This window comes from Emydura macquarii, unplaced genomic scaffold (genome assembly GCF_026122565.2).
Source record: "Emydura macquarii macquarii isolate MOO-44397 ecotype Brisbane River unplaced genomic scaffold, CSIRO-AGI_Emac_v2 contig_18, whole genome shotgun sequence".
NCBI lineage: Eukaryota > Metazoa > Chordata > Testudines > Chelidae > Emydura > Emydura macquarii.
The window spans coordinates 6,365,528-6,381,215 of NW_027130155.1; the positions used below are offsets into that span (position 1 = coordinate 6,365,528).

General features: G+C 40.6%; 1 protein-coding gene across 1 annotated transcript; it reads right to left on the reverse strand.

Annotated features, from left to right (window-relative positions):
• Positions 1–410: 410 nt before the first annotated feature.
• LOC137157517 (mast cell carboxypeptidase A-like) lies at positions 411–15,688 on the reverse strand. Its single transcript, XM_067554854.1, has 11 exons — positions 15,610–15,688; positions 15,446–15,521; positions 13,131–13,255; positions 11,100–11,202; positions 10,380–10,481; positions 8,872–8,973; positions 8,208–8,318; positions 5,781–5,871; positions 5,396–5,601; positions 3,682–3,766; positions 411–674 (listed from the first exon to the last, which is right to left on the reverse strand). Exons 1-11 carry the CDS (start codon positions 15,678–15,680, stop codon positions 487–489), a joined length of 1,260 nt encoding a protein of 419 aa, XP_067410955.1. The 5' UTR covers positions 15,681–15,688; the 3' UTR covers positions 411–486.

Genomic DNA, 15,688 nt, shown 5'->3' on the forward strand with positions numbered 1-15,688 from the left:
CCTGGAAGCCAGGATCATCTGAGTTTTAAATCTTAACTCCTCCACTGACTAGTTCTCTAGTCCTGGCCCACATAAATGCTCTGTATTGAATTTCCAGACCTGTAAAGTGGAGTTGGAAATTTTAAAATTTCCAGAAAAAAAGGGAGAAAAATGTCTTTTAAAAATGTTTTGTTTTTTCAACCAGTTCTTCTAATTAATGGATTTCAATGGGACTATTCATGTGCTTAAGTTTAGGCACACATTTACAAACCTTATTGAATCTGGGTTTAAGAATGGGAAGGGCTGTTATGCTCAATATTACTGTTATTCTTGAACTCAGTTTCTGTTTGACTTCTTTTAAAAGCTTGTTTATTTATAAACATTTGCAGTAGGTCTACAAATACTGTTAATAGATACTATTTTTTCTCCTATGGAATGAAAGAGGCTCTGAAGGGAATACATGTATAACTATTTGAAAGCAAAATATGCTCTGTACGTATGGCAGAGTCATGAAGCATAGCGGAGGATATAATTGGCGATAGACTTGATTGCCAGCATAGTCTCCTTACAAGTTGGCTTTATCTTAGATTCAGGAAGGAGAAAACCATATCTGCCCTTGTCACGGAGCTCAAAGACGAAGGAGTATTTGATGCCCTCATCATAAGCCCAGTCATCAGAGCCACCAGAAGTAGGATCTGTAAAACATAAAAAACTGGCGTAATTAGTTGGTACTACAGAAAACTAGTGACAGGAGAAAAGGGGCAAGGTATCCTGTTAAATGGAAGGATGTGTGTGTCAGAGGGATGGGGAGGTCATTGAGATTATTACTATTGTGTATATAGCACCAATAATATGTTAGGTGCTTACTAGTCAGGCATGAGGACAAGGTCCCTGTCCAGAAAAGCTTGCAGGAGTATGTATTAGGCTAGTATATAAAAGGACCGAACTATATGAGGTGAGGATCTGGCCCAGAGATTTTACTTCTTTTCCTGTGTTCTTTTAATCTAAAAGAAAGGTACTTTTGACCAAAAGCATATGGCCATTCATTGTATATGGGAAGCATAACAAGAGGGTGATATTGAATCAAACACCGATTCATTCAGAGAAAGAGAAGAAGTCCTCTTGGATAAAAAGAGTTAAAACCAAAACCAAACGAAAGGATATAGTGGCTACTTATGGGTAAGTGGGAGACTACTAGTCTAATAACGACAAGAGGAAAATTTGGATCTCATTCAAAGGACTAGTGTTTTTATGGAAATACTATTGAAGACAGTGGCAAGGAAATTTTTGTTATTTTTCTAGCACTGGTGGGATGAGTGACAGTTGTAGTGTTTATTATGTTGTTTTCCATCGCAACTGGGCAAGAAAGAGTACAAGGACTTAACAGAGAGTTGCTTAAAAAATCATCATGTGCCAAAACAAGCTTTCTATTTGAAAGATATAATCTCCAGAGCAAAATCATAAGTCACATAGTTCAATGTATCACCCTTTTTGTTTTCATGCAAGACCATGTGATATTTTGATTCGCCAGACAGAATGAAGAGCCTGTTAATTAACAAATCCTATTCCCAAGGCCTTCATGACACTCTTCATAACAAGTTTGCTAATGCTGATGACAAGAAGAGAGTAAACACTTAGCTAAGGTAGGTTGGCTTATGCGCTGTAAGAAAACAGTGTTTGCCAAATAAAAAGGACAAAAGTATTGTTAATTTCAAGCTTCTAAACTTTTTACAAACAGTGGAAAGTTACATAAAAAAGAGAACCCATTTGAATACTTGACAGTGTCCTTCTAATATGATCCATGTTCCCTATGGTGGATGGGCTTGCAAAGTGGACATTTTAATTCCAATCATTACCATAGTACATGTAAATAATAAAACAAGTAAACAGCTTTGTTGGCCTCTGCTGTTACAGCCTAGAAGTATTTTTGCATGGCAAATTGTGCACTAAAATCCCTCTTTTTTGGCTGATTAGAACAGTGTTTCTCAACCTTTTAAGTAGCAAGTACCCCTTAACTTCTGAAAATTTTAATAAGTACCCCAACACTCAGTTTTTTACTCTGAGAAATACAATCTTCTTCCCCTTTATGGCTGGACGACTGTATTTCTCATAAAGCAGGAGAGTTCTGAGTTCTGCAGTGCTGTGTGGCTGTGGCAGATCACAAAATCCCCTTTTGTTTCTCCCCTCCTTCCTTCTCCCCTTCCTCCATATAGGAGCAAAGGTCAACACCAGCCAATCACTATGGCCTGATGGCAGGGTCACATGGTGTTCTCTTCACATAGGCGGAACGTGTGAGGTATGAGCAGGTACTAGCAGCCCACCAGAGTGGATAGCAGTGGGTATGGGCCTGGGGCAAATCACACTGTGTGGGCCCCTCTTAAGATTTTTATACTGGTAAAATCTGGGGCTGTCATAGCTGTCGGTTTCATTGCTCAGCTAGAGCAGTGAAATTAACAAGTAAACGTGGGTAGAGCCCGGCTCCGGGACTGGGCAAGCCGCTGGGCTCTCCACCTGGTTTTCTGGACCCTGGACTTTGAGCCGGGGAGGGAAGCTGCCACCTGGGCAAGTTGCAGGTGACTGCCACTTGGCTGCCAGCCCGGGAGGTGGGCGACTGCCACCCAATCCGAGCTGGGGCAGAGGAGGCTTCCACACAGACTGGGACCTGGGGATGTGGGCAGGTGGCAGGCAGCTGCTGCCCATCTTCAAGCCAGGGTGCAGGAGGCTGTCTCTTGGCTCAGAGCTGGGGCATGGGTGGCAGCCACCCAGCTGTGAGCCCAGCTCACAGAGTGCAGGAGGCTGCTGCCGGGCTCCCACCTGGGAGCTGGGACCGGACGGGATGTGGACAGCTGCCGCCCGGCTTCCCAAAAAGCCAGCGGCTGCCGCCCAGCTTCCCAGGACTGGGGTGGCTGCTGTCTACCTCTCAGTTAGGAGGTGGTATCAGGCGGGAAGCCAGCGGCTGCTGCCTGCCTCCCCCAGAGGTCGGCGGCTGCCACCTGCCTCTCTTCACTAGGTTTTTTGCTGCGTACCCCCTGCCTGTGTCTCGTGTACCCTCAGGGGTACGCGTACCACAGGTTGAGAAGCTATGGATGAGAATATTGGTGAGTTTGCATAATTTTTTAGGTAATTTTCCACTCTTCTTTTCTGGTAGAGACAAGCATAGTAAAACCTGGCCTTCATGCTGTATTTCTTCCATCAGATCTAACTATAGATCTCACAAATACTGTGCAGCGTGTATGAGAGAGCTGGACCAGAGGAACATACTGTCCTTTACATGGGTTTTCCCACGTAGGAGAGAAGAAAATTTTGTGTGTGAGAGAGAGAGAGAGAGAGAGAGAGAGAGAGATCCAGGCAGGAAATCTTCCTCTGGAGGGATTATTATGAAAGCAGTAAAGTTTATTTAATTGAAGTTAAAGCTGATGAGGTTAATAATAATGTCCTACAGGTTTGATTGGATAGAGAGTAGCTACCCCACACATCCTGACTCAGCCCCTCCCCAGTTACAGATTTAGAATCTCTGGTGGGGTCGGGGAAGGGAGTGGGGAATGGTATGCAGAGACAACACTCTTTACTGCCCTGATCTCGCCAGCCCGCAGTTGAGTCTGCCAGGTTTCTGTATTACTAAACCATTTTGATCTGAGTGGTTTGTGTTTATAACAAGATGCAATTGCATACGTTTAAAAGAAAATGGATTCAGATACTTACAGATTACAGTGGCTGATGCACCATATTCATATTTTGTACCATACAGGCTGGATAAAGTGTCCACTGCTGTCTTTGCAATTTCAGTCTGGTTTTCAAAAGGAAGAATGAGAGAGTGAAAAGGAGAGCTACTTGTTTGGAGATTTAAATACTTTGAGTAAATGCCATGAAAGCATATTTGTTTAGTGAACAACGTCTGCCTTCTTAACAGTTAGAATGTTCCTGCCTTTTTCTGCCTGTACTCTTGGAGAACATTACATCATAGCTGTGGAAAGGTACCTTGTGTATCTTTGTGTATGTGTAAAAGTTGTTGTTGGTAACTAGGGGCTCAGTCCTGCACCTAGTGAAACCAACAAGAGTTTTGCTATTGATTTCAGCGGAGCAGGATTGAGTCTCATCACCACACATGGCATATGGCCAGTGATACTGTAAGAAAGGAGATAGATTACATTATTCTTAAATTACAAATTAGGTTGAAAGTAAAAGTGGCCAAGGAACTGGTCATAAAGGAATCACTTATTCTGTAGCATCATTCAGTAGCTTTTGGAAGAAGGATTATAAAGATTCAGGGGCTCAGTAATTGGATGAGGATCCTTTTAAACTGGTTCACCATTGTATTACTCCAGTTCTGCATTGGTGTTACTCCTTTGGCATTAACCTGTCATAAAACTTTGCAGTGGTGCCTCAGGTCTAAATCACTGGTTTGAATGTGGCACAAATTGGTAGAGTAGTGAATGATTAGACATTTGTTCTTTAGTGACCAGTTTTATTTTTCATTTGGTGGATCCAGGACATTTCCTAGTATGTCCAAACCACAAATGCCATTTTGACAGACTTACTTGTGAGGTTAAGATCTCAGCATGGAGACCTCTAGGCCTACAGAGGAGCTTGCTCTAGATCAGCGCATTGTCTTTCTAAAGTCACTTAAGGAACAATTCATATAAAATTTGATATTTAATAGGAGATGATCACCTGCATCTGCCAAACAGAGAAACAGGGCAACAGGCAGATAATAAAAAGGTTTAGAAATATATATTTTCTTTATCAGGTGGGCATTTAGAGAGGGTGCAGTTTGGAGCTTGTTAAACTTGACAGTGATCCTGTAAGAGAAGGTTGAGTTTAGCTGCAAATGTAGAGAAGGGGCCTGAGCCCCTCCTCTGAGGTGCTGCTGGATTTCTGTGTAGATAATGGGAGCAGAACTGGTTGGATAATGGGGAGGAATGAAATCATAAATAACTTGGTCATGTTTATTCCATGTTTTGAAAAGAAATGTTTTTGATTTATTTGAAATATTTCACAATATTTGTTGAAAACAGAAGATGGAAAAAACTAAATATCTTCTTTTCCTTCTTTTCCCCCCTTTTCCTCTTTACATCTTTAGTTCCTTTTTATTATTTTGCCTCTGAACCTATAGGTTCATTAAAAATGTAAACAACAATTTAAAAAAGGCATTGTTTTATTTTTAAAAAGTTTCAGTCGAAAAATGTTCACCAGCTTTAAATGGGAGTTGAGGACAGACAAGAACTCACGTGAGGGTTTCAGTACCTGAGAGGACTGGATCCATAGTGTCCAATAGTTTATATGAGTAAGCTATCTGAGCTGATTCTGATTTCATTTATCTTGGTGTAAATCATGAGTAGCTCTGTTGATGCCATTTATGTGCGAGATCAAATTCAGCCCTTAGAAACTCATCATGAGTCTACTTTTTTCTACATACCAGTTCCTCATGATTAGGTGCTTTATGGGAAGTATAGCCATATGGGAACATCAGCATCTGAGAATAAGCATGGATGGTGAGGTATGCCTTGATGGAAGAGAGGTGGTTACGAATGAAGGTGGCAACAGCTTTAGTCTCATCCTCAGACTCTGGTGCAGGTCCACAGTAGGTTTCATCACAAGGGTCGTCTGAGGTAAGACCAACAGCTGCAAATAAGATTTGTATTCACAGTTTAACAAAATTTAGGCTGTAATTCAAATAATAAGAAGTGTTAACTGGAGTATTAAACTTCTTCATTTTCATTGACTGACAAAATAACCCACATCATCAACCCAGCCCTGCAGATTAGTTTGAATATCTTCTTTATTTTAGTCAAATTACTTACTGCCCCACGCAGCAGCAAAGTTCCTGTTCAGATCAGTGCCAGTGCAGTTGGTGCCGGAGTTATTGGAACGGTTCTTTCTCCACATGCGATCCTGCAAGACAAAATGATTGCAGTATTTAAATCTATACATGACCTCATCTTCCTTATCTTCTCAGATTGGGCACACTGTGAAAGGTAAAAATTGATTTAAAAACTCGTCTAAAATTCACATGATTAATAGGAGGACTTTCATCTTTACAATAAAAGACAATACCAGTCAAAGGAAAAGCAGTCCACTGGGGTGCACGTCTAATGAATTTATCCTCTGTCAGTCTGAGTCTCCATAGCATGAACTGTACCTCAAGTCTGCAATGTGTTAGCAAAGAACTTAACAATTAGAACAGGCATTTTTCTTCCCATTTGCTTGGATTTCAGATCCCAGCTGGCAATATGTGATGCTTTCAAGTAACTATAAACACAGGGCCTGATGTGACTGCAGATAAAGTACTGAGAATTGCAGAGAATACAAAGAGAAAGTATCCTGTTCTGATCTTAGAACAATCTATCATATCTGAGAAGCAATGAAGTAATTATTAATGGGTGAGATTCATATAAATCCCCTGCTTCATATAACCCATGTAATCAAGCTTTGTTTAGGGGTGGGAAATAGAATCTACCAGTCACAGGCAGGCCATGGACTACAACATAGCCCTTCCCCCACTGTTGTTTGAATAAGGGGCACAGCCTCTTGGTGTCTCCTATGCATGGGTTTGGGGCAATTGGATTGGTGTAAGTGTGGATCAGGTATATCCACCCCAGTCCAACTTAAATAGTCTTCTCTGTACCAGCCTATTCCAGAAGCCATCATGGTTAGCAGAAGATGCAAAGGACTGGCTGTGTTACCACTTCATCCATTTCCCCATCTCCACAAAAGGTCATTGAGGGACTTATATGCTATCAACGACCTTGCTCAAGCCCTTCTACCTTCCCTGGGTGAATTTTATCCTGAGGTTTTGGTGATGACATGAACTAAAAATAAAAATTAAAAACCTGTGATTCCTATGGAAAATGATGCAATTCTGTCTTGAACAGGAACATAAGGACAGCCATATTGGATCAAAGCAATGATCCATATTGCCTTCTTCTGACAGTGTCTAGTGCCAGATGCTTCAAAGGGAATGAATGGAACAGGACAACTTTTGAATGATCCATCCTCTGCCATCCAGTCCCTGCTTCTGGCAGTTGGAGGCTTAGGGACACCCAGTGCATAGAGTTGCATCCCTGACCATCTTGGCTAATAGCCACTGGTGGACCTATGCTCCAGGAACTTATCTAATTCTTTTTTTGAACCAAGTTATACTTTTGGCCTTCCCAACCTTGCCTGGGAACAAGTTCCAGGAATGCTAGGTGCACCCTGAAAGTGACCGTCTGCGGCAACACTGTGTGACATGAGCCCACTCTGACCTATCTTGGAGTGAAGCTTGATCGCACAGTAACCTTCCAAGACCATCTGAAGAAGATAGCTGCCAAGACAAAGACAAGGGTCTACCTGGTCCAGAAACTGGCAAGCACAGGCTGGGGGGCATCAGCATCAGTGCTACAGACATCAGCGATGGCCTTACATACTCTGTAGCCAAGCACCTTGCACCAGTATGAACCAGAAGTAGCCATAATCGACTTGGTGATGTCTAGCTGAACACTGCAGTGCAGTGCGTTGCTGGAACCCTCAAGTGAACCCCAACACTTTGGCTTTCATTGGGGGAGTCCTTAATCTTGTGTTATGCGAAGAGGTAAATAACACTTCTTTATTCAATTTCTCCACACCATTCATGATTTTGTAGACCTCTATCACATCCCCCATTAGTCATCTCTTTTCTAAGCTGAATAGTCCCAGTCTTTTTAATTGCTCCCCATAAGGAAGCTGTTCCATATCCCTAATCATTTTTGTTGCCCTTATCTGCACTTTTTCCAATTCTAATATCTTTTTTGAGATGAAGTGACCAGAACTGCACATAGGTGTGTGTACACCATGGATTTATATAGTGGCATTATTATATTTTCTGCCTTATTATCTATCCCTTTCCTAACATTAGCTTTTTTGATTGCTGCTGCACATTGAGCAGATGTTTTCAGAGAGCTATCCATGATGACTCATAGATCTTTCTTGAGTGGTAACAGCTAACTTAGACTCCATCGTTTTGTATGTATAGTTAGGATTATTTTTTCCCAACACGCATTACTTTTCACTAGAGGGAATGATTGGCAATCTAAGGGAATCCTTGGTCTATTATACAGTTTGTTACAGTATTGCCCTAAGTTGTGCTCTCAGGAATAATAAATTCAAACTCCTAAAGAGATGTTTTTATTTTAAGTGGGTACTTAAAATCTTAATGACTCTGAGATACTAAAATAGGTTAGTGATTAAAAATAACTAAATGTGGGTAGTACTTGAGTCCAACTCCAGACGTAACCATCAATGTTGAACACAGGGAGAACATAGAAGTTCAGGTTGTCCAGTAGATGTGTCATGATCTTGTCCTTCCCATACGTGCTGGTGGCCTGTAAGAGAGACATGTACAAAGATGTATGATTTAGTGCAAGTCTGTCCCAACACTACATTGCTGAAGATCCCAATTATGTAATAAAAAATTATTCCACAAATTACAAATGTTTCAGCAAACAAGTACGTTAAGACACAATATGCCAAGAGATCACAAAGATCTTTTTCATTGTAAACTTGCGTTTTAATTTACGCTATAACCCCATCCAAAGGGGTCTTTTCAGATCCTGCTTCTCTTACTCCACCCCCACAACAGCCACATACGAGAAAAGGGAAAGTCTCCAATTTAGATTTTTTCCCCTCTCCTATAGAACAGTTATTACAGTCTATGAGGAATGGTGGCTGGGCATCACTTAATTGTTGGGGAAAGGATCTTTGGCTGCTCTTCGTGGAGCACCCTCTATAGGATACAAGAAGTACTCTGTGATAACTGAACATGGCTAGGCTACATAGTGCCAGCTCAGTTTCATACAGCAAAAGAAGTAGGCTAAGATGTGGCCCTTATCAAAATTCTGTTTGCGGGAATGTCTGAATAAGATCACATTCACTGACCTGTTTCACAAACCACTGGCAGAATGCAGGTGAGATCCATTCTCGTGCATGGATCCCACAGTCCATGAAGATGGCCTTCTTCCTGCCTTTCTCCTTCCCAACCTGCTTAATGACAAAGATGTTACTTTTCTGTGTTGTGGAGCAATTCCTCTGTTAACTTGTAGAGCCCTCACCGACACTTCTAGAAGATAAAACACGTCCCTCTTAGCCTGAGGCCCTCTGAGAGAACTTTACAGAAAAAAATAAGTATCCAAAGTAGTGAATGCTGTACTTTATATTTAGAACATTCACATCTGATATGAATGTCTTCCTTTAGTGATGCCATGAAATCTGAATTTAAAACACCCGCCCTTCTCTTCTGTATGGTAGAAGGAAAACATCAGTTTAGTTACCTGTGGCACTTGCAGATAATGAATACTATGATCTTGTTTTCTTTGTATGGTTCCTTTAAATTTCACATAGACTGTTGTCTAAAGAAGCAGCTGCCGTTTCATGAGCTATGAAACACATGCTGCTGTGTCATGAAGACATTACTATTTTTTGTTTTGATTGTTTTCTCTTAACTTACAGTAAATCATTCACACCGAAAGTATATAGTTGGTCTTTGTGTTCAGAAAAAATATCCGGTGTTAAAAATGCTGTTAGTAAACTCATTTGTTGTGTCCCTAGTGTAAATGGGGGAACTGAGATTCAAGACTACTGAGCTTTCAACCCAGGGGTATTTTGTATATGGCTAGAATCCAGTTCACTTTTGTACTAGCTGCTGCATTTTCTTGTGTCTTTCTCCTCTGCCACAGAATTGAAAAGTCTTTGCTGGGAAATTTTATTTCAAGCAGGATTAACTCCTTATTGGCTATTCATTGCTTCTGTATGAGACACTGTCACAGAAAGTGTCTGGGCCTCTATCCCATCCCTTTTTCCTCAGCCACAGGGTCCCTATGCAGGGGAGAAGCTTCTCCATGGTCCCAAGAGATGTGGGAAATGCTATGAGAGCAGCACTACTTCCTCACTCCATGGCTGCAGTCTATGAGATTTGTGTCCTCCTCACAGAAAGCTTGCCTAAATAAGGTTTTCAGGAATTGGTTCTACATAAAGAAGACCTTCTAATCTGTGGATTTTGGTAGAGCTTTTTTAAGGTATTCAGCATCCAGATGGTATTTAAGGAACCATAGCTAATGTACTCAGTATTGGTTTATATCTGTCTAGTCTGGTTCTTTTACCATATATATCACTGTAGTATCTGATCTGCCTCTGCAAACCCTTTATCTCCATTGCTATTTCCCAAATGCAGTGTCGGTGTTAAATCTAGTCACTTTCTAAGATAATATTTCATCTAAATGTGTTTCTTTGCATCAGTTTTGAGAATTTAATAGACTGGAGCAGAATTATTTATGTATGATGCTGTTTTCACCTTTACTTAATTGGTAATTGGTTTACTTAATTGGTAATATATTTGAATATCTGAACAACTCTTCATGTGCATAATCTCACTGGAAAGAAATGTATACCTTAAGGAGGTACATGGGTCGCTTTTCAAAAGTACTTCCAATCCTGATGCGGGAGACCAGTTTTGGATACATTTTAGCAATTCTAGTAATCCAGGCAGCAATCTAGATGAACAAATCATGTGCAGTTACTGAATAAATTTTAGATTAAATATGATTCAGAATCAAAGGGAGACTCTGATTACAGTACTGATTCAAGAAAGCATCCTCATTCAGAGCAGCACGTAATCACATGCTTAAACCAATGAGACTTAAGCACATGTTTTCTTGCTCTCTTGATTCAGGGCCTCCATTTGTATCAGAGTTAAATGTCCTTTCCCCAGTTTGAGTAGTTTGGCTAGCTGCTTGGGTTATATATAGGGGAAAAATGGAGTAATCTCATTTTCCCCTTCCCTCTTCCAGGCCGCTCCTTGGTGGCTACTTAAAAGCTGAAATGGACTTTTCCCCCTCCCCCGACTCCCTTTGTACAGACGGCAGGACTAGAATATTTGTATAATGGCAGATTCTCTGATCCCACTTCTCCCCCACAATGTCCCATCCCCAAACCCCATTGCCCATGACTAGCCCACAGGGAATGGGGCCTCATGCTATGTTAAGGTGTACACTCTCTCTGTGGCCTTCTCAAATTCTGCTGGAGAGCCTCTTCAAATTCTGCCAGAGGGACCTCTTCAGCATGAAGGAAAGGCCAGGATTTGCCTGCAAATCCATAAGCTTTGTACCTACCTTGTCCCAGTCATTGTATTTTGTGTAACTGTGTCTGTTAGTGAAATTCCTCTTGCCATCAAACTGGTTTTCAATCTCTTCTTGCAGGTTATGAAATAAAATTCTGTAATACAAAATAATACATATATATGCTGTCTGGTAAAGAAAATATTAATCACATAAAATATGTCTATCTAAAGCAGTGGTTTTCAACCTTTTTTCATTTGTGGGCCCCTTAAAAATTTCAAATGAAGGTGCAGATTCTTTTGGGAATCTTAGACTGAGTCTGTGGAAGTCAGGGATCCACAAGCACAGGTTAAAAATCATTGATCTAAAGTACTTATAGGGCCCATTGTCATAGTCTGTAAGCACCTCACAGTCTTCAGTGAGTTTATTCTCAGAACACTTCTATGAGGTAGGGAAGTACTATTCCTATTTTATAGATAGGGATCTAAGGTACAAAGAGACTTTGGCCTACACTAGAAAATTAACTTGGTTTTACTATGTTCATGAGGGGTGTGAAAAATCCACACTCCTAAGCAGCGTTGCTGAGTGGACATAAGTCCCCATGTAGATAGTACTGGAAGAATTCTTCTGTCAACCTACCTACTGCCTCTTGGGAGGTGGATTACCTATGCTGTTTGGAGAATCCATCCCGTTGGTGTAGGTAGTGTCTACAGTGGCACAGCTGTGCTGCTGTAGTGTTTTAAGCGTAGACAAGCCCTAAGAGACTTGTCCAAGGTCACACCCAAAGTCTGTGGCAGAACAAGGAATTGAGCCCATGGGTTTTCTGAGTCCGAAGCTAGCACTCCAACTACTGGACCATCCTTCCTCTCTGATCAGTATGTTTAATAGTATAGTAATCTTAGTCCATAGGAAATACTACCTGCTGTAAAGTCCTTGTACTTGGTTCAGAAAGATAATACACTGAGGCCTGGTCTACACTGCCGCTGGTGGTCGATGGGAGATACTCCAGCTACATAATGTATGTAGCTTGCATATTTCCCATTGACTACCATGGCATCTTCACTGCGCTGCGTTGATGGGAGATGCCCTCTGGTCGACGCAGCCGTACTCCTTTCAGAGAGACGGATTAATGGTGTCGACTGGAGACCACTTTAGGGATCGATTGAGTGGGTCTCCGCAACCCACTCAATTGATCCTGCTGCATTGATCCCCAAGTCGCCGGCAGTGTAGACGTACCTTTACACGACATTGTTTTTTTCAGTATAGTTGAGTTTACTTAAGACAATGGTTTAAAAGCAGTGAAGAAAGTTGTAGGTCTCTAGGTTCTCAATCATTCTCTCTCTGCTGAGCTCACTATACCAGTGGTTTTCAATCTGTGGTCCACGGACCCCTGGGAGTCCGCAGACTGTCTAAGATTTGCAAAGGGGTCCACACCTCCATTAGAAAATTTTTAGGGGTCTGCAAATGAAAAAAGGTTGAAAAGCACTGCATTATATTAATAATGTCTGCTATTTCTCTAAGGCCTTTTATCTGAGGATGTCAAAGCACTTGAAGACACAAATTAAATCTCACAGTTGCCCTGTGATGTAATTATTATCCTCATTTTACAGATGGGGACAAGTGGATTAATATCCAGATTTCCCTTTTTTTGGTATCCATCCCAGGACACATTGGGCCTGATTTTCAGTACTGAGCAACTCTTGGAGATTCCATGCGTGTGTATGGGTCTGCCCACATGGATCCCTTTACAGGACTGGCGGTCTTTGTCTGTTGTCGGGATACTACTGACTAAAACAAATCAGAACTGTGATTTGGGTAAACTCAGGTTGATGCAAAAATCTTAACATTCAGAACCAAAGTAAAATCTAAATCCTTGGACATTTCACAAGCATAAACTATGCTATTCCTGTCTAAGAATTTTCTTGTTTAAGTGGACTACAACAGATGAATAGGGGTAGGATTAATTGAAAGTCAGTGGGACGTGTGCGCCTCAGTCACTTAAGTGTTTCTGAAAATCTCCCCACTGGTTTCCAGACAACTTTCTATTATTCTCCAATGCTCTAAGAATCATTAAATAAAACTTACTCATATTGTAGTTTATTCTGCTCCAGGAGGGTCTGGACAGATATGGACTGATGCGCACTGACATGGAAATCCACCTCCATCTGAGTGACTATATGAGGGGCTGAATCTGGATGCCAGAAGTCAAGCTGCAGAGGAAGAAATTCAAAGTGGCCCATTTTAGTATGTATTCAAGTCAAGCGTGCACTTGTGAATGTTAAGTAGTTTAATGCTCAGGAGAAACATTATAGGTCAGTGTTTTGTTTTCTCTCTTTGAAATAAAGCTCTGTATATATTGCTGAGAATGGAACCATCTCAGATGTTTTAGTCTGCTATGATGGACCATTTTTCAACTGCTCTGGGATTGATCATTCAGCAATAACTGTGCTAAATCATAGCTGGTGTAATTTTAGATTGTTTTCTGTATCTTAACAATAGTTTTGTAGGTATCCTGAAACATGTTTTGTGCAACTGGAGCAATGACACAATAGCAAGTCTCTTCTCCTGTTTGCCTTCAAGGAAGTATTTTAGGAAAAATGTTATTTTAAAATCAATCTAACTGGTGTCCTGTCCCTGTCCCCACCCCCATGAAAAGGCATTACATGTCTGCTCCAACTCCCATTGGTTTTAGTGAGAGCTGGGTCAGGTCCTTCATTTAAAACATGCAGGCGTGACTCTAAGATTCATCCCATGCTTTTATGAGAAGGTAATGCTTCAATTTTGCTGCTTTTTAGTTGTTAGTAGAACTTCTTTTAATATTATAGCAGAAGTCATGATTCTTCTGTTATTGGAGCCAATGGCAACATTTCCATTCCAAAAAGAGAATGTTGACATTGACTTCAATGGGAGAAAGACCAGGCTCACCAGGGGATGTTATTTAAATGCACAGCATTTCATTTTTATCTGTATAGTTAATAATGTGTTAGGCATTCTAAGATCAACACACCTCTTTTGGGAGATGTAGGTCACATGCAATTTACATTGCATCATGCTGAAAATTATGGAAACTTTCAAACAATATATTTTTTTATTTTCCTAAAATATGGTCTAATTTTGTTCAGTATTTTTAAGTGAGTTTAGATGTTTTCTTAATGGGGGAAGAAAAATTTGTTTAATTAGAAAATTTTCCCCTGGTTTTTGATGTTATCTTGATTATAAACCATTGCTTCTTGTTGCTTTTATTTATTTGGATTAATTATGGTAACATTGTAGCCCTATGGCCTTTTCAAAAACTATGTGAAAAATGTCAGCTTATCATACTGCCACTGAAATCATAACAGTTCCATTAAAATGTCAATGGAACTCCAGCTTGGTTTTCAAAAACTGTTTTACATTTTTACCTTATAAACATCTTGAACATCCATAAACCCAAGGGCTACTATCGAAAGATGAGTATGCTGAAAGCAGCTGAATCCACCATATATCTATTTTAGTGTCTTCTGAACAGAAACTTTTTTATGCTAAGGTTCATATGAGAGCAACTTTTTATGACTGATGTATAAATTTCTTATAGACCCTTCAGTAAAACAGCCCTGGAGTTGCTATAATGCAGCAGATTATAATACTGAAAAGCTAGGTACAATACTTTCTAAAAGGCCTTACATGTGTCAAACCCTTAGGTTAATGTAAAGGCCACATAAGCAGCTAGAAAATATTTTCCACTGATTCATTACATGAGGAGAGAGGGGTTTTCGTAGGAATTGTCAAGGGAGTTTTTTCCCTTTAAACCCATGGATCTCTCAAGATCTCTGCGTCTTTGTCCAATTAGCAGAAACTTCCTATTGGATTTCTAGTCTTGCAGAGAAATGTTGGTTCTAGCAGTAGCTCCTCTCCCTCTCCCATCCTACCCCATTTCCCATAGTTGCAGAGTCTCTACTGCAAAGAGAAGCTGCTTTTGCATTGTCTAGGTCTAGGACTATGGGGAAGAATTCAGCAGAGCTGCTGCTCTGACCACCTGTACTGGAATAGAAGCTTTTTGGGGTGCATTGTTTTACCCTATGTAGCAGAAAGCAGAGGATGGTGTGCAGTCCTCTGTCCTCAGAAACTTGACTGCAACGTCCATTGAGTTCAATGGCAGCTGTGCACATATACTTTAGTGCAGAATTTGTCTGTGATATCTTAACTGCTTTATTTGTCTGTAAACTAAATTGAAAGCCCCTTGGGATAAGGACTGTGTCTTGTTTAATGTCTGCATGGTCCCAAGCACATTGTCAGAACTCAATAAAAAAATGACATTGACTTGTTATATAGTGTTGTTTAAAAATTTCCACAGCACAACATACCAGGTAGTGAATAACCGGTTCCCAAGTCCCACATAAAATCCCTGTAAAAATTCTCACCTGTTTAATGCTGGCCAGGTACTTCAAGAAGTTCACTTGTCTTTCATTCTGAGGCTTCACACGAAACACCTTTGCACTTCAAAACATAAAGAAAAGAAATGTGTAACAGATCTGAGCATCAAAAATATTTCTATACAGGTTCAGTTAAAGTGAGAATGCTCTACCTGTCAAAGCAGCGAGAAGAAGTAAGAGCAAAAGTAGTTACAATCAAGCCTAAGGGCAACATAGACTTCATGTTTCTTG